Genomic DNA, 27,762 nt, shown 5'->3' with positions numbered 1-27,762 from the left:
TGTATGACTATACTACAGCGGTTTGAAGTAAATGAACAGTAGCCTATCATTTCTTAAACCGCCCATACAGCCTTTTAAAGTTAACCACTGAAACAGAAGGTAGGCCTACATCCTTTCTAAGAAATGATGTAATGTTTGTTATGTAATTATGTAAGACCCTAACACAAGGTTTACAGTTAGGCTACATTTATTTTGTCAGCCTTGGTTTTTCAGAATGCGTCGTATGTGCCGCTTTTCTCTTTGTAAGGGTTTCCCCGTTCATTTCCTCAATCGATGACTCAGATTATTGCGAAACATCGTATAAGAACGTGTAAGTGTTCGTGTCGCCCTTGTTATAAATTCCCAGCCTTGTAGGTTTCACCTTAATCATTGCTAGATGGAGCGTGCCATAGGAGCTTGAAATCAACTCTACTTATCATTAGATGCTCGTGAACAGAGGTAAAGCCATTCTTTATCATCTATGAATTGAACCATAAACGCATAATACCGGTAATACAAAACCAAATGTTATATTGTCATACTTACATACAAAAAGATTTTAAGAAATTAAGATGTGGGTTATATTAATATATGCCTATTTTATGTGTTGACTGCTACTCATTTTGTATAGGAACATAAATGTTTTTAAATATCTGTTTGGTCTAAACTTTTTTTCTCATCACAGTTACCTAACCCTAACTTTTCATATCATGAAGAGTTTGGTTCCAAAACGCAATAAATCAATATTGACAAATTTCGGTAAAAACGTGTTTTCTATAAGTGACGACGAGATGAAAACCACTATTTTCTGTTACAAACTTTCACATAACATCTTTAGGTTATAATGACGACATAAATTCAAATCCATAACTTCATTTTCAAAGATTTATTATAAAAACGAATGATTTTTTTTCCACAAAATGCTATAAGTCTATTCAATCAATGTATAAATGTGGATTCATCTTTGCCATTTTATATTCATTTATGACTAGTGGTATACAATGATAAAAAAATAAACATTGATGGCATTAATCAAAACACTTTGTCATATTAATAACACTGTCATTGCTGCGATTATACTTGACGTCATCCCTTAACATTTTTCACAGCGATCAGCTGTAAAATGTTTTGGTCCTGCTCGATTTTTGTTGACTTTGAGTAAAATTATGGAAAGTTTTTCATAAGATCCTCTGGAGTTAATGTGTTAGCATGAGAGCAACTTGATGCTGTCTGGAGAACAAGCACCCGAGTGCCTCTCACGTAAATGATTAGATGTTGATGGCTTACATTTCTTTCCCGTCACAGAAAACCATCACAGGTTTATCAATGCCATTAAAGTATTATTTTGTTTTTGTTTGTTTGTTGATCACGAAGTAGAAGATGAGGAAAACAAGGATTCCATGTATTCAACGTGCCGCCATTGTTTGTTTAAATTGCGTGGAAATGTGCTCTGTAATTTGTGGAGCGGATTTATTGCATTCTGTAGAAAAGGAGTAATGGCGTTTATCGCGTTATGGGGAAAAAAGGAAGAAAAGATGACAGAATAACACAGCAAATATTAGACTTTGCGTAAAATTAAGAATTTACTTTTAAATACTGACCTGATAAAATACTGATTTTGGCAGTAACTCATTTTTTTCAAAAATGGCATTTATTGCATTTTGGAACCAAACTCTTCACATATCATTAGGCCTATTATATGTGCAGACCTTTTTTTCAGAATATTAGTTATCCATGATATATGCTATATAAAAAAAACTTAATAAAAAAACAAATTACCCATTTGCTAAATACTCTGCAATTCTCTTTTTCAGAAGTATTGACTGCACATATAACCGTCATGGCACACAGACAAGAAAACCATTTCAGGAGACCTCTGACATACTTTTTCTTACTGTTGGTGAGTCATGTATGCCCATGCACTGAATTGTGTGAAAAGTCAACTGAATAGTCAACAGTTTTTTTAACATTAGTCAACAGGTTTCACAAATGTCTTCATGAGTTTTGTAATGATTCTGTTATCAATGAGAGAAAAGTCAAAGGTTAAGTTAGACTCTTAATGACAATGCTATGAAATACCAAGTTATTAATTCAATTTTATTGGTATCTTATAATTGTTTAACCTTTCCCACAGATCATTGAAGTTGCAGCGGGACAGCGCAGTGTTAATAACAAAGGGGATTGCTCTCAAAATGAATACTGGAGTGGAGATGGATTCTGTTGTGACAAATGTAATCCAGGTATAGTACAGGCCATTTACTAAAAAAAAAATTGTGAAATGTAAAATCTGTTCTGTATCACATTACAGTAGGATTATAAAATTATATTGAGTTATTTGATAAATCATTTTCTCAGATAAAAATAATTAAATCAGGAGAATTTGTTGTGAAACAAAATTCTCAGAGTTGAAAACTACAATAATGTATTTTTTCTGTCTTTAGGGTATAGGTTAATAAAGAAATGCTCTAGTGGAGTGAAATCTACATGTAAAATATGCATGGAAGGGACCTACCAAGACAAGATGAACTATTTCTCAAACTGCTTCAGATGCCAGAAATGCGTCAAGCCTAGCAGACGTACTACACTTTTTACCTTTCATAGCTTTAAAAATAAACCAAATATCTTTATATTATTGAGTAACTTTACCTTTTCCCTCTTTCTTTAAATCTCTTTGACAGCTCGGGCAAAGGAGATTTCATCATGTACATCAACAAGTAACACAGTTTGTGGATGTGAGCCTGGATACATCCTGAGAAAACTTGATATCGTAACATGGGATTGTGTCCCTAAAAAGAGCAGAGGTTTATCCAAAGAGTACAAGTAGCACAATGAAGCAATTCATCCTGAAGAGAAGTGAAGAGAAGATACAAAGTTTCATTAGAGATGTGTTATAATGTATTATGTGTAAAATACTGGTTTAATATAATACTGGTAAAATACTGTTTACAATACAATGTAACATGCTTGTACATGCATGTGTTATTTTCTAAACAAAATATATTTATTTTATTTTTTAGGATTTTTCATTTACATTTTCTAATTTGGTTAATGTTAAACTATATTAGTTTATCAGTATAATTTAAGAAAACACATTTTTTACCCGACATAATTTTGTAACAACAACACTCTTGCAAAGTTCTTGTCTTATTGGTTTGTATTACTTATTTTATCATTGAGATTGATATTTTTTATTATTCAGATTGTTGTTTATTTTTGTACAATACAGTATTTTAAGCATGTTTAATACTTTTTGACAATGCCATTGTAAACTTGTGTCTCTAATGAGACTTATCCTTCTTCATGGAAGTTTTTCGAAATACTCTCCTCCAAGCAATTCAAGTGGCTTGTGATAATATTACTGCTTTATATGAATCATATCAAGCACCTGCTGTCTGGGAAGAGCAGTAACATTGATTTCAGGAGACTGTCATGATCCTGCCTTTCTAGTCTATGATTTTTCTTGTTTTGTGTCAGGATCATGGCAGTCCAATGTTTTGTATCCTTATGTAATGCTTGGGTTCTGTTGCCATAGAAACAACATACGAATGGGATAAATCTGATGTATTGTATTATTTAATATGTCATACCTTATATTACAAGGCCTACCTCATACCTCATTATATTTACATTTAAGTTGTGTTTTTGTACTTTTTTACATTAAACAGTTATTGATACTACCATATGTGTTATTCAGGATTTTATATGCTCATTTGCCTGCAAAATTTCAGTTGTTCCTATGTAAGTTTGTTTGTTAAAGACATTTGGGACCTATATATTAAAAGTCTTTACTTAAAATCTATAACCCCCCCCCCCAAAAAAAAACACAAACAAAACAAGAAACCCCTCAAAAACCATAAACTCAAAAAAGTAATAATCTTAAAACTATCAGTAAAAATGCTGTGAGTGATATCAATAACTGAATATTATATTTCGATTATTTATGCTTGGTCAAAGAAATGCAAGTAAAAAATGCAGTAAGCCTACTGCTTTTGTGTGTCGAGAGTCAAGTATATTCACTGACTGATTGAGAATCATAAATTCTTAATATCCTAATGTACGTTATGTGCACACAAATAAAAATTTTTATCTTGTGCTTGATTTCGATTTGTATTTTGAACATAAATTACCTAGTAAAACTTTAAATTTAAATTCAGAAGTGGACAGTGGTCACAGTAGTATTTTTACTCATCTCAAGTACATTTTTCTAGAATTTGTATTTTATTACAATGTTTTATCTTTATAAGCTTTTACTTCACTACATTAAGCATAAAATACTTTTGTACTCCACTGCATTTCAGATATACAAGATTTTCCATTTAATATTTAGGTAAATTAAAAAAACTTGAAATTAAAAAAAGTATTTCATTTTAATGTAATTAAGTATTAAATAAAATTGACTATGAGTAAAAATATAATGCTTTAAAATATAGAATGTAAATCTTTAAAAAAAAGAAATAGAATAAAATAGTAATGAATAAAAATTAGGGCTGGGCATAGATTAATCTAGATTAATCTCATGCAAAATAAAACAAACCCTTTGCATAATATATGAGTCTGTGATGTGTGCAAACATTATGTATATTTATACACACACACATACGTATACATAAATTTAAGAAATGTTTTATTTAAATATCGTTTTTTATTTATAAATAATTTAGAATATATAAAAATATAAATAAATATATATACACATGTAAATGATTCTTAAATACATGAATGTGTGTGTATTTATATATACATAATAATTACACACAGCACAAACTCATATGTTATGCAAAAAATTACTTTTATTTTGTATGAGATTAATCTAGATTAATCTATGCCCAGCTCTAATAAAAATACATTACTTTTTTACACTACTGTTAAACTCGGTTAAAATTAAGGTAGTGCCTTATTAATTTTACAGTATGTACCCAATACATTTTATGTACTTAGTAATGTTTATTTGACATACACAATTGACTAGTGTCAATTAAAAATGTTAGTGTTAACAATTTTAGCATTTATTTAGTTTAATTTATTTATTATGTTTTAAAGTGTAGGCATATGCTACGTTCTTTAGAAGAGCTAAACATTTTCTAAAACTAACAAAAACCCCACGCATTCCAGGAAGATAAGATACAAGTCTAACTCATTTACTGTAACAAGTCTAAAACCAAACAAAAAGCTGACACTGAACTTAGAAATGTGTTCAGGGGAAAGGGTCTTACAGCTAAGCGCCTCTCAAGTGACCTCAGTTTTGTCAACTTTGTTTAAAGACCACAAACAGCGTCACTTTCAGTAATGCTTACTGCAGCTTTGACACGTGTGCCCGGAAACAATGACCTAATCGGAAAGTAAAACGTTTTTCGTGCGAAATAAAGATCATAATCTATGTAAGCTCACGTGAACACTGTAGTATTTCCTATACTAAACTGTAACTGTAACTGAAATGACAAGATGCTGTAGTGTGTTTGAATCTTACTGTAGTAATATTAAGTTATACTTCAGTATTTACTTCAGTTACCAAATTTGAGTTTAGTACTATACATTACTGTATGTACTGTACTATTAAGGACTTCTACTATTTATTATAATATGTTACTACAGTATACCACAATTTACACTCTTAAATTTAAAATAAAAATAAGCCTAACTACTTTTAATTTGTATAAAAATTATAATTTATTCATATCCTCATAGCATTGCATTATAGCATTAACTTCTGAAAACGAGAGAGCGAGCGAAAGAGGGGAGATGAGAGAGGAGGGAGAAAAACGGTCACGTGACTTCACCTGCGTGACGTCAATGCGAAATGTGGAGTGCAGGTGGACCCTGAACAAACGAGGTAATCAACATAAAACGAGTGTTTCGTGAAATCTTGCAAACTGATTCAATTTAAAAGACGAAGGTAAAGTGACAAATATTTTGAAGATTTCTTTTAATATAGTATTATTGATGGTTTAAGCAGGTGCAAACGTTTTTCAGGCACCCCCAAATAAACCTAAAATAAACCTACACAGATAGTTCTGTACAAGAGAAACCTATAAAAGTAAAATTATAAAAACTATAAAAGTTTCAACAATGCCTATTTTAGTTTATATCTTTTGTCTTTGCACCTCTGCTATGGTTCCCATTTCATAGGGAAAGATTCACCATGTCTGATACTGATCCTGCCGGACTGACCTACTGTAAGGTGGTCCTGGCGTTTGCCATCCTCACGGACCTTTTTGGTGTGTCTATCCTCCTGGTTGGAGTCTTTGTCCCACTTGAGATCCGTGGGTGTGACATCGGTGATCTGTTGGTGTATTCTGGGGCTCTGCTGGTGCTGCTGTCTATGGGGGGTTGGCTGATGTGGTACAGTGGGAACATTGAGGGTTTGACATCTGAGGAGGAGCCGACACACAAACACAATGCAGTGGAGCGGTTCGCTCGGACCCTCAGCCGGCGCATCCGGAGACCTCACCGCAGCCACAGGACACCCTGACCTCTCTGGTCATTCAAGAGAAGATACACAAAAGGCTTGGGGAAAGGATGAAAATTTAACTTGGATGAGAGGGAATCATTTAGATGGCTAAAGTCTGACTGAGTTTTACACTGTGGGCTGAGGGAAAGGTTTTTTGCATTTTGTTAAATTAAAAGAAGTGAACATGCTTTATTATTTATGCTGTATTTCTGTATTTTTCTTTTGGTAAAACCCAAGAATTTTCTCAAATGCACTGATGAATTTAAAATGCCACTTTGGTGCTTTATTTTTACAATACTGAAACACTTGAGCAAAACTCCGCAAAATAAATTTTCATAGAGAAACTAGAAATATATTTATAAAGTTACACATTCTATATTTATATTACAATAACACTTACAAAAACACTTTGGATTGTCCAGTTAATAAGGATGCTGTCACGTCCTCTCACGCATTAACCATCACTAACAAAAATACTGCACAATGACAGTGCCAAACCCGCTGAACTCAAAAAATAACTTAGAAAAAAACAAACAATAATAATAAAATGCAAAATAAAATCCATCCATAACCAAGAAAATAATAAAACAGGAGTGATCAGTCTTTAGATCTGTTTATAAGCACATGCACAACAGTTTTCAGGCCATCACATCATGATGTATGTAGTGTCTGTCTTGGTCAGATTCTTGTCATGATGCAGTCAACAGACTGCAATACAACCAACAGAAACCACAAGAGATTTTGAAATCGGATGTTTGTAGTGAAAATACTGCCTGTTGTGCTGCTTTTTTGTCCATATACCCCTAAACTGAAAAATGAAAAACAAATCGAGCAATAATACATGATTGACCCAAGCTCTGCTGCACCACTACGGCCTCCATGTTTGTTCCAGTATTTAGGGTGACTGTGCAACAAAATACAACAAACAAAAATAAAACACTGGCCAGACCACAGCAAGATCTGAAAACACAGTTAGGTCCAAGAGACTTAAAAATCTTTCACACTGAAAGTTCACTGCAAAACAAGTAAAAAGTGCTCGATGCTGTAGGTCCACCTAAAACCTGCCGATATAAATTCTTTGTCATGTGTCCATGATTTTCATTCATAAGCACCCATTTGACATCTGAAAAGTAATACATTGCATGTAGTGTTCTCATTCATATCCTGCCAAAGTTCAAGAGAGAGTTTGAGTGCCGAAGGGCTTTCAGAGGGCGGGGCTTGGGACAGAGGGGGTGGGGCTCTGCCAAATAATGATGTGACTTCGTTCAGATCTCTGTGGGACACATTCGCTGACACCATCACTACCATCATCTCCTGAAGACGAAACAACATTAAATCATAATCTACTTTCTTATCTCACCTATTAACTCTTTCCCCACCAGCTTTTAAAAAAAAAATTGACAGCCAGCGGCAGCATTTTTTTGATTTTTACAAAAGTTTAATGACTTCCAGAAAATGATCTTCTTTAAATATATAAACATACAATATATCAAATGAAAGAATAAAACCTCTGCTTTTTCTTTTGTCACCTCTCAAATATGGGTAGTTTTTTTCAAAAATACAACATTTTGAGCAAAAATCTAAGATAAAGTGTTTTTGTGAAAGACTTTTAATAGAGATCAGATTCAGAACGATGATCAAAACATACACAGAGTTTGAACTTTTTGACCTAAGGGGATACTTCCGGGTTTTATAAGTTGGTTAAGAGCACCACCTGGTGGATAATAGTGGAATTACGGATTGCCAGAAAAACTCGTCATTGGCAGGGAAGTGTTTTCCTTTAATTGACGAGTTAACTTGTCAATGGCGGGGAAAGAGTTAATTAACGTTATAGTATTAAAAAAAGTAATTGTGAAAGGGAAGAGGACCAGTAATCTGTATTCGGTCTGTTAAAGCACATTCAATGTCACATAGTAGATATAACTACTACTACTAGTAACTATGTTACTATCTAGGCACAACCGGAAAAAAAGAAGTGGCTGTAGCTAAAAGGGATATAGCTACGGCAAAATCTTGTAAAATCTTGCCGGATCGTAAGCCCGGGATACACTTCATCCCAGACGAAAGATTGCCATCGTGGAACAATCGTAGCGATTTCTGTGATCGTGGCTCTTCATCGGATGTCATACAGTGAGAGAGGTTCAAAGACGGCCGTTTTCCCGGTCTTGTGTCCCAAGATAGCCTACAATAGTTTTCTGACAGCGTCAGAAATTCGTCATGATCACCGTACAGTGTGTTTGCTGCTACGACCTGTGCGCTGGTATTCGTTTACCACGAGTGCATGCTGGTGACGTTGCGCCGCCGAAGCTTCCGTGTCATCATCGTACAGTATACATAGGATTTCGGTGCGTCTTTCGGAAGTCGTATTTGTTGACCGCATATGCCATTCAGTTAAAAACATAAGACATACAATCGTAGTTTCATTCTTACCTTAAAAGGTAATGGTTGCTTTTCTGTAATAATAATAATAATCCTCTATGACGTATGCGGTCGACAAATACGACTTCCGGAAGACGCACCCGAAATCCTGGCCAGGACGCGTCTCGGAAGAATGACACGTTTGGTCACCCTAGTCTACATGCCTGTCGTACCCGAGTTCAAACGATCCATGTCGCACAGTATGATAAGATAATGATCTTATAGTAGGGCAAAAATCCTGCAGTGTTTTCCAGGCTTTAGAAATGTCATCCTAATCCTACCCCCCAAAATAACCCTAAATCCAACATTACACGCAATCTAGGCCGTAGCTGTATCCCCTCTACCCAAAACCGAAAAAAGTCTCACCAATTCGGAAGTTGATGTATCCTTCCCCGCCACTGAGAATGAGCTGAGAGGTAGTAACATCGCCACCTGTTGAACTGGAGGAAATGCGGCAGCCTGCATCAACATAAGAGCCAGGGAGAAAAGCGAAACAGGGTTATGGTAAATTTTATTTACATTTAAAGTACACAGTGTAAAAATTACTGATGTTATATTTGTTATAATAAAGTAAATGACGTCACAAACCTGGAGCCGAAATAATGAATTTAACTGCTTGACGGTGGCCATGAAAACATAACTGAGCTGAAGCCAGAGAGCAGTACGGTATAGAGCAAGACTCTGAACCTGCCGAAACGAAACATACATATTCAAAAATGTATGGTACAAATCGAAAAAATTCCATATACAGATTTTACTTTTTAAACAAACAAACACACTCACTCAGTGAAAGAGGGACTGAGAAAATGGCACCACTTCCTGTGCCCACCCACAGTCGCCCACTGACCACAGATAAGGCTGTGATCTGAAGAGGAGAGAGAGACAGGAACGAAGACCCTGAGAAAAAAAACAAATAAAATGAACCAATATCTATAATCAATTACTTTCCATTATACTGTTTTATAATCACAACCGTGATATATAAGCCCAACAGACCATCCTACCTAAAGCTTTAGTCACCATGAACGATAAATCTACTTCCTGTAATGGCCGACCAGTCATCCAATCGAAAAGCCTAAGTATGGCATCCAGCCGACACGAAGCCCAAACTCCACTTCCTGCTGCGCACAGGAAACGCACCTGCTGCTCGCTTCGCTCCGAAACTGAGAACGATTTCTAAAATGAACACAATCGAAATATTACACCGGCGTGTCTGTAAAGCACATGATGATATACATCGGACACTAACCTCTATTTTCCGATTTTTCACATTGATCATGTAAACTTTATTCCAGTATCCCACCCAAATGCATCCATCCTTAGCGAGGCAACAGCGAATGGGTTGCAATGGCTGTGTACCGAGCGAGAGCACTTCCTGTGTCTGGAGATTCCAGATACCTACAAACATGTGATTAAATATGACGCATGGGATTTATAGCCAAAACATCTAACAGGTAAAACCACAATCAAACCTGAGTTGTGAGGGAAAAATGCCAGAGTCCCATTGGCCAATCCAGCAACCACCTCACCCTGAGAGTACCTGTATAGACATGGCATTCACTCTTTATCTCTTTTATCTACTTAAAGTGAACTATTACTTTAATAGAGACATGAAGGATAAAAGGCGGCTTACGTCAAAGAGTGCACCCCCTCAGAAAGACACACAGACTGCAAACAGATTCGTCGTGAGTTGGACGCTGAATGGATCAGCACTCTACAAGAGAAACCACACATTCATTAGCATTACATTATTAGCAATAATGAGTTTTTTCCTAGGGGTTAGAGGTTTGCAGTTATAATAATACCACAACAAACCCTAACCCTATACTTGAATATGATCAAGTATACCCTCACCCTCCATCCTGCGTACCAATCCACACAGTTCCCGCAGTGTCACCTGACAAAACAGCAAGGACAAATTGACAACACCCCAAACAACCCAGTAACTCGCATGTAAGTATCATGACTTGGATGTAAATGACATGCCATGAAAAGAAAAATAATGCATCAATCTACTATCAATTTCTGCAATGCTACAGACTGACCAATAGAGGGCACAGCACAGATGCATAAGGCAGGGGAGGTGGGTGGGAGACTAAACTGATCCAGAATGGTATTGGAGCGAGCCGGGTCAATCACTGTGACATCACTTCTGGAAGCAGGTCCAGTGATGGCCCACACAGAGCACTGAGGATGGGAGGTGGGGTGTGACATGTTTACAACAAGAAACGATACGACATTGGTATGGTAGTTGAATGATATGAAATTATGGGTATTGCTCTGTGATAGTAGCACATGCTTGTATGTAAAAACTGATACACATACCGTCTGTTCTCCTGATATGTCTGGCGGGACTGCGACGGCACATGTAAGCTGTAAGAGATGAATCATTCATCAATCGGGATTTTGTTGAGAGATTTCTAAATCCTGGACTTCTGTTTGCAACTGGCCTTAAGACACATATCAGATGAACGCTTGACTTTTCCCCTTATATAAACAACCAGTCAGACCCAAGCATGACGAAGCTCACTTCATAATGTGATTCACAAAGGACAGAACACACACAATTAAGTAAAACAAAACAGTGATATTTGAGTCAGACATGGACTCAGAGATGAGGGTCAGTTGTGGTTCAACATGTTTTTAATACTGCTACCGCTCTGACAGTTTCAGTGAATGACTCATTGGATGATTCGGACCATGTTTGTGTGCGTTTCATTAAACAAACTAGGAGTCATTTGCCATTTAATTCTTTTTGCAAGCATTATGAACACACAATAAAGAAGAGTTCTTGAGAATTTTGAGTTGTGTTACAAGACCACACATAAAATGAAAATAGAAAGAGGTGACTGATGGTGAATGTTCATAGACCCACTTTCGCTGTAGCGTCTCTCTGATCCAGCAGTCTCAGGTGGATGAGGACAGGCACATCTTTGGGCTCAGGTGGAGGGTCACAGTCCTGCTCACACACACACACACACACACACACACACACACACACACACACACACACACACACACACACACACACACACACACACACACACACACACACACACCCGTTGTTTATTACGTGAAAGTACCAGGAGACAAATCTAGGTTTCCGATACACACATTGAGGTGAGCTCAGTGTAATTGCTCCCAGGGTAACCACACTGCTCTTGTTTCTATAGATACTTAGAAGAGAGGGGAGCGAGATGTTTACCTTTATGTTTGAAACAGCGAGTGGCATGCTCCAGCCGTGAAGTTGCTTTTTACCTAGAGTTTCCCACACGTGAGAGCGAATCTCTCTGTACAGCTCTCGCTTACGTGATCTGGGAGACGGAGAGCTCCTGAGAGAAAAGAGATGGGGAGAGGATTATTTTAACTCTTTCCCCGCCAGCATTTTTTCAAAAAAAGATTTTGAAAATAAGCATTGCTTATTATGATTTTCACAAAATGTTAATGCCTCCCAGAAAATCTTATTTTAACTCTTTCAGCGCCATTGACTATCAATGACCATCAATTAAGAGAAAACATTTCCCTGCCAATGACGCTTTCCTGATGAGTTTTTACAGTAATCTGTAATTCCAATATTATCCGTTAGAAATTACCCAATTTATAAATAACTAAAAGCAAAAACTAATTTTACAAATTTTAAACTCCATGTATGTTTTGATAATCATTCTGAATCTGATCTCCAACCAAATTCCTCTACAAAAATTTAATTATTTCAGCTTTTTGCTCAAAGTTCTGTATTTTCGAAGAAAACTACCCAAATTTAAGAGGTTATAAAAGAGAACAACTGAAGATAGGATGAAACTTTCTTTTGTTTCCCCGTTTTGTTTGTTTGAAAGCAGGTTTGTTCTTTTTTATTTGATATATCTGTATGTTTATATAATTATAGAAGAAAATTTTCCTGGAAGCCATTTTGTGAAACTTTTGTGAAAATCACAAAAAATGCTGGTTTGCAACTTTTTAAAAATAGGCTAGCGGGAAATAAGTTAAATATGTAAACATTCAATACTGCCCTACAAAAGGCAAAAGGCAGTAACTTCGTTTTTGGTTGAAAATTAGTTACTGATATTTTTGGGAAATTCAAGACCTCCTTTATCATGTGGATAAGTATATTGAGTCAATTTTGTTGTTTTTTCAAAAAAAATAAAAATCAAGAAGAAAATAACTAACAACTAATGTCACTAAAAGGTTATTTTTCTCAGTTCTACACTCTAGCGAGTTAAGGTCTTTTGCCTTTGTAGGGCAGAATATTAAATGAAAGAACAGACCCTGCTTTTAAACAAAATAAAAACATGCTATCTTTATTCTTCTTTAACATCTCTCAAATATGGATAGGTCCCTAAAAAATACAGCACTTTGAACAAAAAGCTGAGACAATTTCACTCTTGCAAAATGTTTTTGTTAAAGATCAGATTCAGAACGATGATCCAAACATACACTGAACCATCAACGAATCCAAAAGCCATAAATACTCTTTGTTTTATAAAATGGGTAACAGCACCACCTACTGTATAATATTTTTGGCAGGGAGGCATTCTCTCTAAATTGATGAAATAAGTTGTCAATGGCAGTAAAAGAGTTAATAAACATGAATACCTAAGTGCAACTTGCTACAAAATACTATAAAACATGTAGCTATGGGACTGGGTGTTGAATAAAGGCGCTTTCAAAGTTATTGTAAACTGTATTGTAAAGTATGTAGTTGTGTTCCTGTACTGTAGTTTAACTGGTAGAGCATTGTGTTGGGTTGTGGGGGCACGAGTACTCGATTTACTCGAACGTAGCATCGGTGATCGATCATGAAAACGATGATCATGTGGGTTTATTTATTTATTATGGATATGGCGGCATTTGGATGGCTGGTTAGCATTACAAGCGCATCTGATAGTGAAGACTGTCTCTAGGCAGATATGGCTAGGAACCACAATCCCACTCCGGCGCAACAATCAAGGACTCCGCAGCTGCAACACGGCTGAAGGAGGGGCAACGATGCTACGCAGCAGCCGAAAATTGTCCCCTTAGTAACTTTCAATGGCACTGCACAACATCACTGCACCCCCTGCAGCCATTCCACAGCAGAAAAGTCCCTGATTATCACGCCAGAACGAGAGTATATAGTTCCCAGCCATACCTGCCCAGAAAATCACAACTTTACATTTTTTTGTCGGTCTTATCACAAAATGTTACTACAGAAGAGTCAAGTTTTAAATAGGAAACATATCGAAACGGTTATTTTTAGCGCTATGCTAATGGTCTAAATCAGATTCAATGGATTGTGCTAAGCTATGCTAAAAGTGGTACCTCTAGGGAAGCTGGAAAATGAGAATATTAAAAAAAAAAAAGTGGAATGTCCCTTTAATACTATACCACACAATGACAGTGTAGATACTTGTGTATCTACCAGCCATCTGTTACTGTTGACTATGATATATTGGTAGTGACATCTACCAATATATCATAGTGTATCATACCAATATAACCTAAAAATGCAATACTTAAGCTAACAGACATATGATCCCTATGCTAGATGACTCACTCAGTTTGGGTCGGTCTAATGGAGCGTAGCTGTGGAGAGCCCACTGGTGTTTGTACAGAAGGTGCTGTGGAGGTGGCAGTTAATGTTAAAGCTGTAACTGGAGCAATCGGTCCCTTTGTCAAACCCAGAAAACGATTAAATCTGCAAGAACAAAAGGGTTTAGAAAGCATGGATAAAGTGATTGTTAGAGATTCAGGTTACAAAAGCTTACCTGCTCCAGACACTCCCCTTTCCTTCAACAGGGATGTGCTCTTCTTTATTAACTCTTAGGGACAAAATACACAGATATTTAAACTGCACTTGGTCAAGTGATTTTATTCACTTTGCTATATGGCCACAAAAAGTTAGACACAGCCTGGATCCCTCCTTTAAAGTAAATCTAAGGAATTTTATTATTACTATTAATATGCAAATTAGGACCCGCCTACCTGATCCACTCAAGTCAACGTGTCACTTTTTATTATTTTTCAATGCACAGTTCTGAATAACAGGTAAGCACAGAGACAAACAAACGCATTCTGGTAAATGTAGTTTAACAGACCTCAGGGCCTGAGAGCGCCGTACAGCTTCCTGTAATTCGAAGAGACGCTCTTTGTACTGATTCTTCTCCATCACGACTCGAGCCATTTCAGAACGAGAAAAGCGACGGAGCGAGCTGGGCAGAGATGCCTACAGGAAACAGAAGAAATCAAGATCAAATGACCCCAGGACAGAGTAAAGAGATGGGGAGGGTATTAAAGCGATAAACTTTTCTGAAATCATACATACGATGAGAAAAAGACTTACATCAGGGTCCTCAGACTGGACTGTCTCCAGTTCTTTTCGTAGCCTAAAAAATTTAAATTAAGGAGGCTGTTAATCTCATTATTGCAAAATATATGCCAATAAAACGCATTTGGACAGCTTTCATAGGCAGCGTAACAAAAATCTGTTTGAAATATAAACAGTGAGCGCCTTTGTGATAACTAATCCCATATTTGAAAACTACAATACTAATGTCTTGCTAGAAATGCAATAAAAAGGGTAAAAAGTAAAAAAAATCTTTATTTACACTAAATTTGTGCTTTAGCTGCTTAATTAAACGCCATTTTATGTTTTCGAACTCAACCAGGCTCGACCAATCACATTCCCCGCACACATACACACACAATTGTGGGACAAAACAATTAACTGACAGGAAGAAAACCAAACATTGGATTTGGACATGCCTTGATGCCCACATGCCACCGAAGAAAGCATTTTAGAGATTTCGGACACAGCCATAAACTAATTTATATTAGCATTGGTTGAGAAAAAGGTATGCATTTGTTATAAAATTAATATGCATTTAGATATTTTAACTTTGAATCACTACAAGTGGAAACTTTTGGTTTTGCAGATTTTGCATACACGAGTCTGGGGGCATAACACAAGAATCAGTCATTTAGTGTTACCGTTTGGTTTCCTCCTCCATCTCTTTGTTTTTTCCTTCCAGTCGGGTGATGGTTTCTTCACAGGAAGCAAGTTCCATACTCAGGGCAGATCTCTCATTGGTCAGCTCTTCAACACGGGATATAAGGGCCTTACGAGCAGCATCAACCATTTCACTGAAAACAATTGCAAAGAGAAAATTACATCAACTGCATGATACACATTATTTTTCTTAGTCTTTTTCAGAGCTGCTGCACATCTTATTTATTTATTTATTTATTTTGTAGTAGATTATTTTCTATAAATTGCTCCTTCTGGAGAGCAGTCTATTTACCAATAAACCTTATCAAACTGTATAGTTCAATAAAAGTTTTCATTACATAGATCAATAATGGCAATATTAATGTACTGTTTATATCAAAGAAAAGCTTGTAATGATCATAAGTGGATCATGAGCTGTTGCAGATCTTAAGCATACGATCTCAGATCTTACTGGGTGCGTTTCAGTTCCTCATATTGAGAAAGAATCTGCTCAAACTGGTCTGTGCTATCTGCAAACAAAAGAAAGCGAGCTTTAAAACAGACAAAGGCAACACAATTGTTGCACCACATACATAAAAAAGCATTGACTGCTCAATCACAATCAAGCATTTTATATGCTAATCGCAGTAAAGGGAGTTTCCACCAGAGCTGACCCATGATAAGAGCTGAACTTTGAGTTTGCGGTTTGGTAAGTTTACAGTATTACATTTCCCTTTTAATCTTTCACACACTTAGATCGCAGTGGCGGCCGGTGACTTCTTTTTCGATGTGAAGTTCGTCACAAGTTCGTATGTAGCCCATCATGTGTGTGGTTCCTTTTATCAAAATATGTGTTTGGTGCGTCGAGTGATCCTATGTGCATCACGTGTCTTGACAAAATAAGTGCCTGCTGCAGATGCGTCTAAAGGGTTTGTGATAAAAGAGACGCTCGCGTTTGCCAGATACTCGCATAATCTCATGCATAATCAAAGTTTACTGTTAAGGGAGTGTCTTGCGTTTATTTTGTGAACCTGAGCATCTCTTTTATCATAAATGGTTTTGACGCTGTGCAGCACGCACTTGTTTTGACAAAACACGTGATGCACATCATTGACATGACACATATTTTGAAAACACGAGCAGCGCACACGACACTCCGAACACTTATTTTGATTTTGCGCCCCTCGGAAGAGCAGTCACCAGCCGCCACTGATAGATCGACAAACACATGCAGCATAGTTTAGGGGCTTACCTCTGACACTGGCCCCCTGATCCACGCTTTCCACATATTCCCGGCTGAGTTCGGATAACTCGGAAAACACAGAGTCGGTATTCCTCAAGTCCCAGTCTAAGCTTTCCGTGTCGTCATCCACATCCTCTGTTTTTTCTTCGTCTTTCACCTTTAGGTCTTCATTTACCTCTTTCTCCTCCACCTGGACATTATTAATCTCCTCAAACAAACTTGAGCTTGATTCAGAGCTTACGGTCTTGGAACAAATAGGAGAGCTGGAGAGAGAAACATATTAACAAGTTAAATAAAGTTTGTATGAAACAGATTCAATACAGGCATACCAGAACATAAAATGTCCATATAAGTAAGAAAATGGGGTCAATAAGAGAATCAATATGGGCTTCTGCAATTATGCTCAAAAAGTTTTTTAGTACAACTTTTTTTTATCTGAACAAAGAACAATCTCTTGATATCAAAAGTGGCAGCAGGGTGTAATTCATTGTATATTAGTTCACCAAAAATCATCATTTACTCACCCACATGTTATTTAAAACCTGTATGACTTTTATTATTCTGTTGAGCACAAAAGAAGATATTTTGCTAAAAGATGGTAACTACACAGCTGGTGGTACCCATTGACTAATATTAGGATAAACGAATACGATGGGTAACGTCAGCTATGTGCCTACCTTTCTTTTATCAAAATATCTTCATTGTGTTCAACAGCACTTGACTTGATTTATTTTTTTATGTCAACTATGGCAATGCTAAATGGGTTAAGGGACTATAAACTGATCAGTTACCCAGCAAATAGACATACATAGGTTGTTTTATACACTAGTTCACTGAGTAATGCATAAGTACAAAGAGTGCACTGACTGTCCTGAACAGATACACTCACTATTATCTAGACATAATAGTTATTTTTAAATAACCATACCTTGTTTCAACAAATCCCTTTAAATGGGCCAGCTCAGGGGTGGAGCTTATGATGTCACTGATGAATGACTGATCTGCGTCATGGTTAGCCTCAACTTTAGTAACTTTGCTGTCATTGGTAACCGTCATTTCTGATACGTCTGATACATCTTTTGAACCATCCTGGGATAAAGAAGAGATTGATTGGAAGATGTTAAAGATGTTTTATCCAAAATATTGACAGATGTTTGAGGAGTATTGTCTGGTATTGAATTAAATTCACCTCATCAGTAATGGAGGTTTCTGTCTGAAATGGAATAGAAACAGCATCCGTGTGTCTGTTGTGTACATGATTCCTGCAAACACATTACAGCACTGTGATCTTCTCAAACTACAAGTGTTGAATTTCAGATTGTTGATCAAATTTTTTTTTCAAACAACGAAAGGAAGTTTGTCTTACCTGAACAAGATGGCTTCGCTCTCCCATTCTTTTTTCTTTTCAAGCAAATCTCGATGGGACAGTACTAACTGTGCGTAGGAAAAAGATCGATTTTAATATACAAACATATGGGACAGGTTTCACAGACAAGGCTTACTGTGCGGTCACACCAGACGTGAATGAAGCACGCTAAAGACCTTTTGCGTGTTTGCAAACAGAGATGATGTTTTTTGTGGGCGGAGCCGAACTGGTGGCAGAAAGTGCCAGCTCTGCAATAGCGGTGTGACGTGTTTAAGCGTTAAACTGTGATTGTTATGGATCCAGTGTTCTGTCGAAGTCTGTTTCCCCTATGTTTTCCTTTAGTGTAATCTTTCTTATAACGTTTTCATCACGTTATGTTTACTTTTTAGATAAATTAAAAGTTTAAATGGATTGGCTACTGATATGTGTGCAATGCATGTATGTAATATATATGTTTTGTTCTTTATTGGTAAATCAATAATTTTACCATATTTTTGGCGCAAATACCTGACAAAGTTCAGATTTTTCAACTCGCGCGTTACGCCCATCCAATGCCAGAAACACTCAATTCGTGCCACAGGATCGTGTCTTTGCATTGACTTAACATTTAAATCGTTCTCGCTTAATGCTTCATTCGCGTCTGGTGTGAACGCACCGTTGGATTAAGCCAGGAATAGGCCTGAGTTAAATTATGACATTTAGGTAGCTTTTATAAATGTGACTTTGAAAGAAACATTACTGGTTTGCATCTTAAGTCAGGGCAAGTTGTTTTCTCAGCTCAAGCATGCATTTTAGTCTGGGACTAAAATGTAAAAAATAGTTCACCCCAAAATGAAAATTAGCCCATAGTCAGCCTCAAGTCATCCTAGGTGCAGTAGCGGAGTGGCCATCGGGAGAGTCGGGACATTTCCCGGTGGGCCGGTAGTGTTTTGAGGCTGCGAGGGCCGGTCTGATTGCAGGTTAACCCCGTTTGGCGGCCTGATGTGTGGCCGCTTCCCTCTGGTCAAACTGTGCAGCCTCGTTGCTCAACACAGTAGGTTATATAAAAGTGCTCAACCTGTCCGGCAGGTCCAACCATGTTTAGGATTTTAAAAAAAATATAGGGGGATTATTGAACGGCCCCTCTCCAAATTGCATAGCCTGTCGGCCTTTGATGTGAAAAGCCGTGTCGCCGAATGCCTGTTTATTGCAGTACATATATGCGGTCGGATTGATCCATCAAGCGGAGACTATTTGATAGAAAGTGTGGATTAAGGATGTTTAAAATCTCTAGCCTGGTGGTCAGTACTTGAATGGATAAAATCAGCACATTTTCAAAGGTTTATCTCCATATGGCTATATATCATAAATAAAATTTAGAAGGGTAACTTTGCAGTATCACATTTTATATTTCCTACTATTAGATTTCCATATTACAGTTTTTTTCGATTGCTAAACGACAGTGAGCACAACTGGAGCTACATGTGCAAAACTCTAACTACAGTCTGCACTACCAAAAGTCACCTGAACACAACTCTTAACACATGACTCAAAACAGCTCAGTGCAGCCAAACACTAAACACAACCCTCACTGAGATAACACACACTGTCACTCACAACACACTGAAAGGAAAAACACTAACATCAAACACAAATACACAAAACACAAACTTTTCATCTTTACAGTTTGAACAATTTCAGTGACTTCATACAAAGTAATGTTTTCTTCAAAGAACGATTTATTGATTGATTGATCACATGATTTATTATTTTTTTTAGAACATCATAATTCTTTAAGGTAAATGAAAATTAGTAGTTTGCTTCAGTAGTCTGAAGTACTTTACAGAATTACAGTAATGAGAAAAAAGGGTGAAACTAAAAGTACATGAAAGGTAATATTTTATATATATGAAATTGGAATTTATATTTATATGAAATTGCAGTTAGCAGTGTTTGAAAGGCACAAGACTGAAATCAATTGTGTTTTGAATGTGTGCACAGTTTTGACAGCAGTGTGTTAGCATTTGAACAAAGTGCTGTAAATCCACAGTGTTTTGCAGGTTGTGGTTAAAGTCATGGGAGAAGTGTGTAGAGTTTTGAAAACTGTGTTCAAGCAATGAAAAACGAACTAGAGTTTGGTCCACATGAACTGCTGCTGTGCAGACTGTAGTTAGAGTTTTGCACATGTGACTCCAGTTGTGCCCACTGTCGTTTAGCAATCGAAAAAAACTGTAATAGACGAGAGTATTCAACTTGAATATATAAATATCCTCACAACATTATTATTTCTCAAAACTTTGACAAAAATTATTTTCAAATGAACTGTATTCTTACAGTTATTCAAAGATGTACACATTATTCCAGATATGATTTTAATATTAGACGAGATTATATAACGGCAATGAACGTCTCATATCCACATATAAATTAACATTACAGCATAATGAAATGAATAAAAAGACAAGAAAGCAGGATTGGCATGTAAATTGTATTATTATTAGCGGGAAAAAAGCAATATTACTGAAATAAACTCTGAGGTAATGCGCCAAACACGTTAAAATAAATAAGCAAAAACCGTGGAAAAACATTATTATCTCTCAAAACTTTATATGACAAAAATTATATTTAAAGGAAATATTCTTACAGTTATTCAAAGATGCACAAATTATTCCATATTACTCCGTTTATGAGCACATTCATCTCTGGTCTCGTAATATGTTATGTAATAGCTGATTGAGGTGCGCATCTCTGTCTTTCAACCAGGTATCATTTTGTATATTTACTAATTTAGGAAAATTAGCCATGATTTAATGATTTTATTATTATTATGAAAAAGTTTTTTTGGGGGGGCAAATTGATTACGATTTGCATTAGCCTACCCTAGTTTTACTACAAATAGGCTACGAAAAAAAAATGTTTACCACGGAGGGCCGGTGGTATACGAAATTTTTGGTCCCACTCCGCCCCTGCCTAGGTGTATATGACTTTCTTCTTTCAGCCAAACACAGTCAAAGTTATATTAAATAATATCCTTTGGAGCTTTGGGATTGGATAGTTCCCCATTTTCAAAGCCAACCCAATGGGTTTTTGTAACATTGGGTCAACTCTTTCATGAACACGTGTACAGTGGCAGTTTTTAAAGTTTAAAATATAGATGTTTCCTTAGAAAAACCCAACCCTTCGACTCAGCAAACACTTAATAACTGTATGGATTAGTTTTTGATGGAGTTTTTAAAATGGGGCACTATCTAATGCCATTCCAATGCTGAAAAGAGCAAGGATTTTAAAGATTTTTTTAAGATTAAATGGTGTAAAATGAGATCATTTTTATTGTGAGTTGAACTATTACTTAAACTTTGTATGCCAAACCGGCCATAGAGTATGCAACACACCCAAGTCAAGGACAGTTTTTACCTTGTTATGTGCGTTTTTCAGTGAATTTATTTCTCGGGTAAGATTTGCTTTCTGCTCATCCAGAGCCAGCACTAAAATAAACCAGAACACAAACACATATCATTGAACACATCAAAGTCTATAGAGCATTAAGATTTATTAATTGTGTCAATCTGTATTAACAGTCTTTAACACGGAGAGTGCACAGACTCACATTGGTCAGCTTGTTCTCTGGCTTTTTTCTCCAGATCTCTCTCTCGCTTTTCTCTCTCCTTTTCTCTTGCACGCATTGCCCTCCTCTCTTGCTCACAGTGGTCGTCCAGTTCCAAATAGCGCTGTTGGGATAATAGAAAAAAGGCAACAATTAAAAATGTTTTTTGTAAGTTTATAAATCTTATAAATAGTGTAATTGTCACCCTGTCTGTGAAATCCAGGCTAAAGTCTAAATGTAATTACTGTACGTGTACGATATTAGGAGCATCAGAGTTCACATTGATTTCAATCATTGGCATGGTCTTACTCAGGCAATATTAAAGATATCAAGGATGTTTTTCACAGAATGTTCTTTACATTAAATAGGATCAAAGAATAATGACTTCAGCTTAGTTTTTACACACTGTGTCCCAATTTCTGCAGAAAAATTTGTGTTTTATCTAAACATTACCCTTGCCTTCCAAATAAACTTATAAATATTCTCTACATATTATGCTGAGAAAAGACATATTTGTAACATTTAAAGGCGGAGTGCACAATGTTTGAAAAACGCTTTGGAAAAGGGAGTCGGGCCGATTACCAAAACACACTTGTAGCCAATCAGCAGTAAGGGCCGTGTCTACTAACCGACATCCTTACTGAGGTTGCGTACTCGCAGCATTGTGTTTTAATGGTTCATGTTCTTTTAAAGGTGCAGTGTGTAATTTTTAGAAAGATCTCTTGACAGAAATGCAAAATAATTGAAGAGTTTCGTTGCAAAACGAGATAACCACCCTTTTTTTCATTGTTCAGAAATCTCGTTTTTTGGTTGTGCATTCCAATTAATTTCAATGCAACTGCAGTTGGTTTGTTTTGATTTAAACCTTCATAACTTAAAAAATACAGCTAAGTAGCACCATAAAACAAAATAATAACATGATAACATAATAATAAACATGTTTTGACAAAAATGTAAAAAAATGGATTAATCTTGTTTTGCAACAAAACTCTTCATATACAGAACTATATTATCAGGGGTGTATAAAGACCTTTTCATAATGAACCGTTACGTTTTTATTACCTTAGAATGAGATGTTTTATCTACATGCACAGAGGGTCCCTTTACATGGAAGTCGCCATTTTGTGAAGCCATGTTTCTACAGAAGCCCTTAACGGACAAACTTTTTCAAGCTGTCTCTGACGATGACATGTTTTTCCGGTGGCGGCTAACGTAGCTTCTCTATGCGTTTCAAAAGCGAGGGGTGAGCAGTGGACTGAGCCATTGGTTGCAATTCGAAACCTCACCACTAGATGCTGCTAAAATTTACACACTGCACCTTTAAATGACCATAACTTGCTGTACAGATTTTCAAATGGTTTGGTTTCTTACAAACGTTATTAACGTGGCTATATTTCTGGACGCTTTAACATGAATCATGAAAATTATTCCAAAGTATGCAGTGCCATAGGTACACCTTGACGTTTATAACAAACCAAACCGTTAATTCGGTAGAAAATTGTGCAAGTTATGGTCATTTAAAAGTGCATGCATCATTAAAACTCAATGCTACGAGAAAGCGAGCTGTCTGAGGTAAGATGGCCACCAGGTGTGGACGTCAACCTCCATTGGCCAGCAGCACGCTCAAGACATCTAGCCTTTATTATACATATCTATGACAGTAGCCACCACATGAAAAGCACATCATAGTCTGAGACAATCTAGTGACAAAATGCCCCTTATAGAACAGTTCATCCATTATAGGAATATTCAATTTTCTTAAAAGTAAAATCCTGATAATTTACTCACCACAATGTCATCCAAAATGTTGATGTCTTTCTTTGTTCAGTCGAGATAAAATTATGTTTTTTGAGGAAAACATTGCAGGATTTTTCTAATTTTAATGGACTTTAATAGACACCAAAAATTAATACTTAACTCAACACTTAACAGTTTCAAAGGACTATAAACAATCCCAAACGAGGCATAAGGGTCTTATCTAGCGAAACAATTGTCATTTTTGACACACTTTTAAAGCACAACTTTTCGTTTAGGTCCGGTCCAGCGCGACCTAACGTAAATGCGTAGTGACATAGGGAGGTCACGTGTTACATATATAAAACGCACATTTGCGGACCATTGTAAACAATAAACTGACACAAAGACATTAATTAGTATCAGTTGACATACAACAACGTAGGAACGGTCCTCTTTCAACACACTTGTAAACACTGGGGCGGAGTTTCGCGTTCGTCCTCTGTGACCTCTTGACGTGATGATGTATTGCGTCGGGTCACGCTAGCGCATGACGACCGGATCTAAACGGGAAGTTGTGCTTTAAAAGTGGATATTTGTTATTTTTCTTGTCAAAAATGACAGTCGTTTTGCTGGATGAGACCCTTATGCCTCGTTTGGGATTGTTTGTGGTCCTTTGAAACTCCGTTGAAAAAAACTGTTAAGTGTTGAATTAAGTGTTAATTGTTGGTGTCTATTAAAGTCCATTAAAATAAGAAAAATCCTGCAATGTTTTCCTCAAAAAACATAATTTCTTCTCGACTGAACAAAGAAAGAAATCAACATTTTGGATGACATGGTGGTGAGTAAATTATCTGGATTTTTCTTTTAAGAAAATGGACTATTCCTTTAAGGGCAACTGTAGAAACAAGCAGCGACTTTTATGTAAGGGGACCCGCGGTGTATGTAAATAATAACAGCTCATTCTATGGTATTAAAAAAAATTAAGTTCATTATGTAAGTTCTTTGTACATCACTGATAATATAGTTATGTATATTATATTGCATTTCAGTCAAGAGATCCTTCTAAAAGTTACACAATGCAAAACCTAAATTTACAAGAATTCCCTCTCACCTCCTGGCTCTCCTTCCTCAGCGCTTTCTCACTCTGATATCTCTCCAGCAGTTCCTCCCTCTCTTCTTTCTCCTTCACCACCTCCTCTTCTTTCTCTCTCAGATGAGCCCTGGAGCTCGCCAGCCCCTCCAGTACCCACACCAGAATGGGCAGCAGGGACTCCACCACACCTGCACCATGGGTCTCCACCACAGACTACAAATTAAAAGACACTCAGTTTTCAGTACCCAAAAAACATTGATCACTCTATTCCATTAATTCAATGCACACAAACAGGCTGTATTTGACTACTGTGTGATCTTCCACATCACAAGGCTCTTATCTAAGGTGACAGCTGCACAGGAAGAGCAGTGCTTATGACTTGTGCTTGTAAAGGGAAAAAATACTATGGTTCACTTCCCCTATGAAAGTCAGCAAAACATCTGTACTAAGAATTTAACCATGTCGGCACAGTACTTAGTGTGAGTGCCGACAAATTAATAAATCATATCTTAAGGTTGACAAAATGTTTTGATTGGTTGTTAAATAAAGGTGGACACTCTTGATTGGTTACCTGTAGTTCCGAGTACAGTTTCCCCGCCTCCTCGCTCACAATATCTGGATCCAGCTCCAGTTCTCCAACTCCACAAAGAGTACTTTCACTGTAATCCATCTTTATACAGCTCCAGTTTATATCACTATTATTTGTATGAACCCCGCCAGCCTAGCTTCCTGAACTTTCGGCTACTTTACCTAAAACTCGACTTTTTCCTCTCTTATCAAAGTTTTCACTACCTCAAAATGGTTTCAGTGTGCACTGAATCAAAAGTGAAAATACTTTGGTAAGTGTGTTAGTTAGTGGATCTGTGTTCGTCTAATAATACATTCTGATATTGCTATTATAAATAGCTACCTGCGAAGCACAACTATTCTCTTAAGATTTACACTATTTATAGATACTTCTTCCTCTTCCATACTTCTCGTTTTTTGATTCATAGCTAAAAACTAAACTGTATAACAGTCATCAGACAGGAGGTTAGTAGGCGGTAATGCAGGCCTGGTTAATGCCTGGGGGGAGTGGGGTGTCCAGTCTGGGCGAAAAAGAAAAGGGTGACAAGTCAAACAGTGTGAAATGCTATAGCTCATCTAAATCAGGGGTTCCCAAACTTTTTATTTTAGATATAAGCTATCTTAAGAGCCACCAGAATAGTTTAATTATAAAATATTTAACAAAATATATTTATAAATGGAAGTTTGGGGGTAAAATGCATGTTTATTCTCCTCTATGGATATTATGGAATGTTGAAACCTTGACCGGTTGTCATTGCCATTCATTAACTGGACTAAAGTATCCAAAATGTATTAATGAATAATAATTAATATTATTAAAGATTCATTTTAAGAGACATGGAAATGTACTTATTTTGTATTTAATAAATCATAAATTATATGTAAAGATAATTATGCTAATTAACTTCTGATCAGTACTTGCAGTACATAAAATACACACTCACATACATGCATTTAAACTTTAGCTCAAAATATTTACATTAGGGTGAATGTTCACAATTAAAACGTGCAATGCAGAGCTTGGAATTACGGTTAATAAGTCACTTAGTTAATGGCCAGTATTAACGCCAAGTTATCTGAAACAAGAACTGTCAAACAACACAACTTTTCCAAGCTTTTCTTAAACTCAAAGAAACATTATTGCATTAAAGGACACTACAACAACACACTATCAAGTCCTCGCGTGACGTCGGAAAACACCTTGAACGTCTGTTTCGTCTGCGTGACACTTGGACATTACGTGTGTTATTTTTCACCACCAAATGATTATTCAACGTATATTTATTAACTCACCTTCGCACATTACTGTGGCTCGAGCACCATGTCTTTGAATTCGTGCAGATAATGTTACAGTCCTTCGCTTTAGAAACAATATCAGTTACTCTACCTAGGTTCAACAAGAAGGCGTGGTTAGAAGGCGAGCAGCTCGAGTGACGTCGAACTTGCACCTATCACAGAGAACAACGCTGCGTGTGGACCAATCAGTATGCAGAGCTTGCGAGATATGGGCGGTTCCTGTCTCCGAGAAATAAAACTTTCCTGAAACTTGAACATTGACACGTGATGACAAAGCTCAAGTCGTCATGTGACTTCGGGCAGTAAATCAGATCTGGTTGAATATTTAGCATTTCATTGTTCGTCTGAGATGTTTAAGATAATCAACGTTTGAAAGTTTATTTTTTATACATTAATGTTTACCTTCAGCTTTTAGGTTTCGGTTTTCCGAAACTTTACAAACAATGTATGGACACCATATCAGATTTCAGGATATGAAACAGAGCGAAGTAACCCGCAAGAGATCTTATGTTTGCACTCACTCACAATATATACATTAAAGTGTTAGATCTTTTAACTACTGCATTCATATTGAACCTTACCTATTTATACTATGAAACCCACTCTCTCATATTGTATTGAAAGTATTATGATCATGACTTTCTGGTTTAACAAACACCACCAAAAGTAAAGGGATGCTTAAACGTGTGCTCTAAAAATAATGAATTCAAATCCATAGTTGTATGCATTGCAACATTATAATTGTGGTTAAATATGTTATTATTACATGATATATGCAAAAAAATTCTGCTGAATTAATATGCACACATTTTAATATGCTCAGTGCATAGCATTTTAAAAAACATTATGGCATTCCATGAAAATTTTACTAATATATATTTTTGCAATGGAGTTTTACAGATATTTTTCAGTTTTAGCAGTATTTAATATTATTTGTGTTGTTGCGTTTTCAAATGAGAAGTCAAAATATTTTCGACTCACCAATTTGACAAACAAACATGTGGTGCATGTTTGCATTTGCCTGTCTGTGTGTGTTTGTATTACTGAAGCAAATGAAACACACATTAC

The 27,762-nt window shown here is 36.4% G+C and overlaps 2 protein-coding genes and 1 long non-coding RNA gene across 3 annotated transcripts; 2 read left to right on the top strand and 1 right to left on the bottom strand.

Moving 5' to 3' along the window:
* Positions 1–279: 279 nt before the first annotated feature.
* LOC129448350 (tumor necrosis factor receptor superfamily member 14) lies at positions 280–3,659 on the top strand. The gene is made up of 5 exons (XM_055210683.2): positions 280–438; positions 1,794–1,879; positions 2,114–2,219; positions 2,421–2,555; positions 2,658–3,659. The coding sequence occupies exons 1-5, from the start codon at positions 423–425 to the stop codon at positions 2,801–2,803; spliced, it is 489 nt and encodes a 162-aa protein (XP_055066658.2). The 5' UTR covers positions 280–422; the 3' UTR covers positions 2,804–3,659.
* Positions 3,660–5,686: 2,027 nt separating this feature from the next.
* Positions 5,687–6,622, top strand: LOC129448201 (uncharacterized). The gene is made up of 2 exons (XR_012371454.1): positions 5,687–5,872; positions 6,106–6,622. It is a non-coding gene; the product is annotated as an uncharacterized lncRNA (long non-coding RNA).
* Positions 6,623–6,684: 62 nt separating this feature from the next.
* LOC129448200 (C-Jun-amino-terminal kinase-interacting protein 4) lies at positions 6,685–26,846 on the bottom strand. The gene is made up of 28 exons (XM_055210392.2): positions 26,692–26,846; positions 25,403–25,919; positions 24,850–25,044; positions 22,005–22,125; positions 21,812–21,882; positions 18,419–18,486; positions 18,242–18,314; positions 17,981–18,141; positions 17,062–17,315; positions 16,282–16,339; positions 15,812–15,964; positions 15,165–15,207; positions 14,920–15,047; positions 14,590–14,643; positions 14,379–14,519; positions 12,051–12,177; positions 11,721–11,804; positions 11,171–11,218; positions 10,891–11,032; positions 10,700–10,742; positions 10,479–10,559; positions 10,318–10,385; positions 10,095–10,243; positions 9,850–10,021; positions 9,629–9,742; positions 9,434–9,532; positions 9,212–9,304; positions 6,685–7,741 (listed from the first exon to the last, which is right to left on the bottom strand). Exons 2-28 carry the CDS (start codon positions 25,499–25,501, stop codon positions 7,632–7,634), a joined length of 2,949 nt encoding a protein of 982 aa, XP_055066367.2. The 5' UTR covers positions 25,502–25,919; positions 26,692–26,846; the 3' UTR covers positions 6,685–7,631.
* Positions 26,847–27,762: the final 916 nt, after the last annotated feature.

The sequence above is a fragment of the Misgurnus anguillicaudatus genome, chromosome 10 (assembly GCF_027580225.2).
Source record: "Misgurnus anguillicaudatus chromosome 10, ASM2758022v2, whole genome shotgun sequence".
Lineage (NCBI taxonomy): Eukaryota > Metazoa > Chordata > Actinopteri > Cypriniformes > Cobitidae > Misgurnus > Misgurnus anguillicaudatus.
This window is presented reverse-complemented; position numbering and strand designations above follow the sequence as displayed.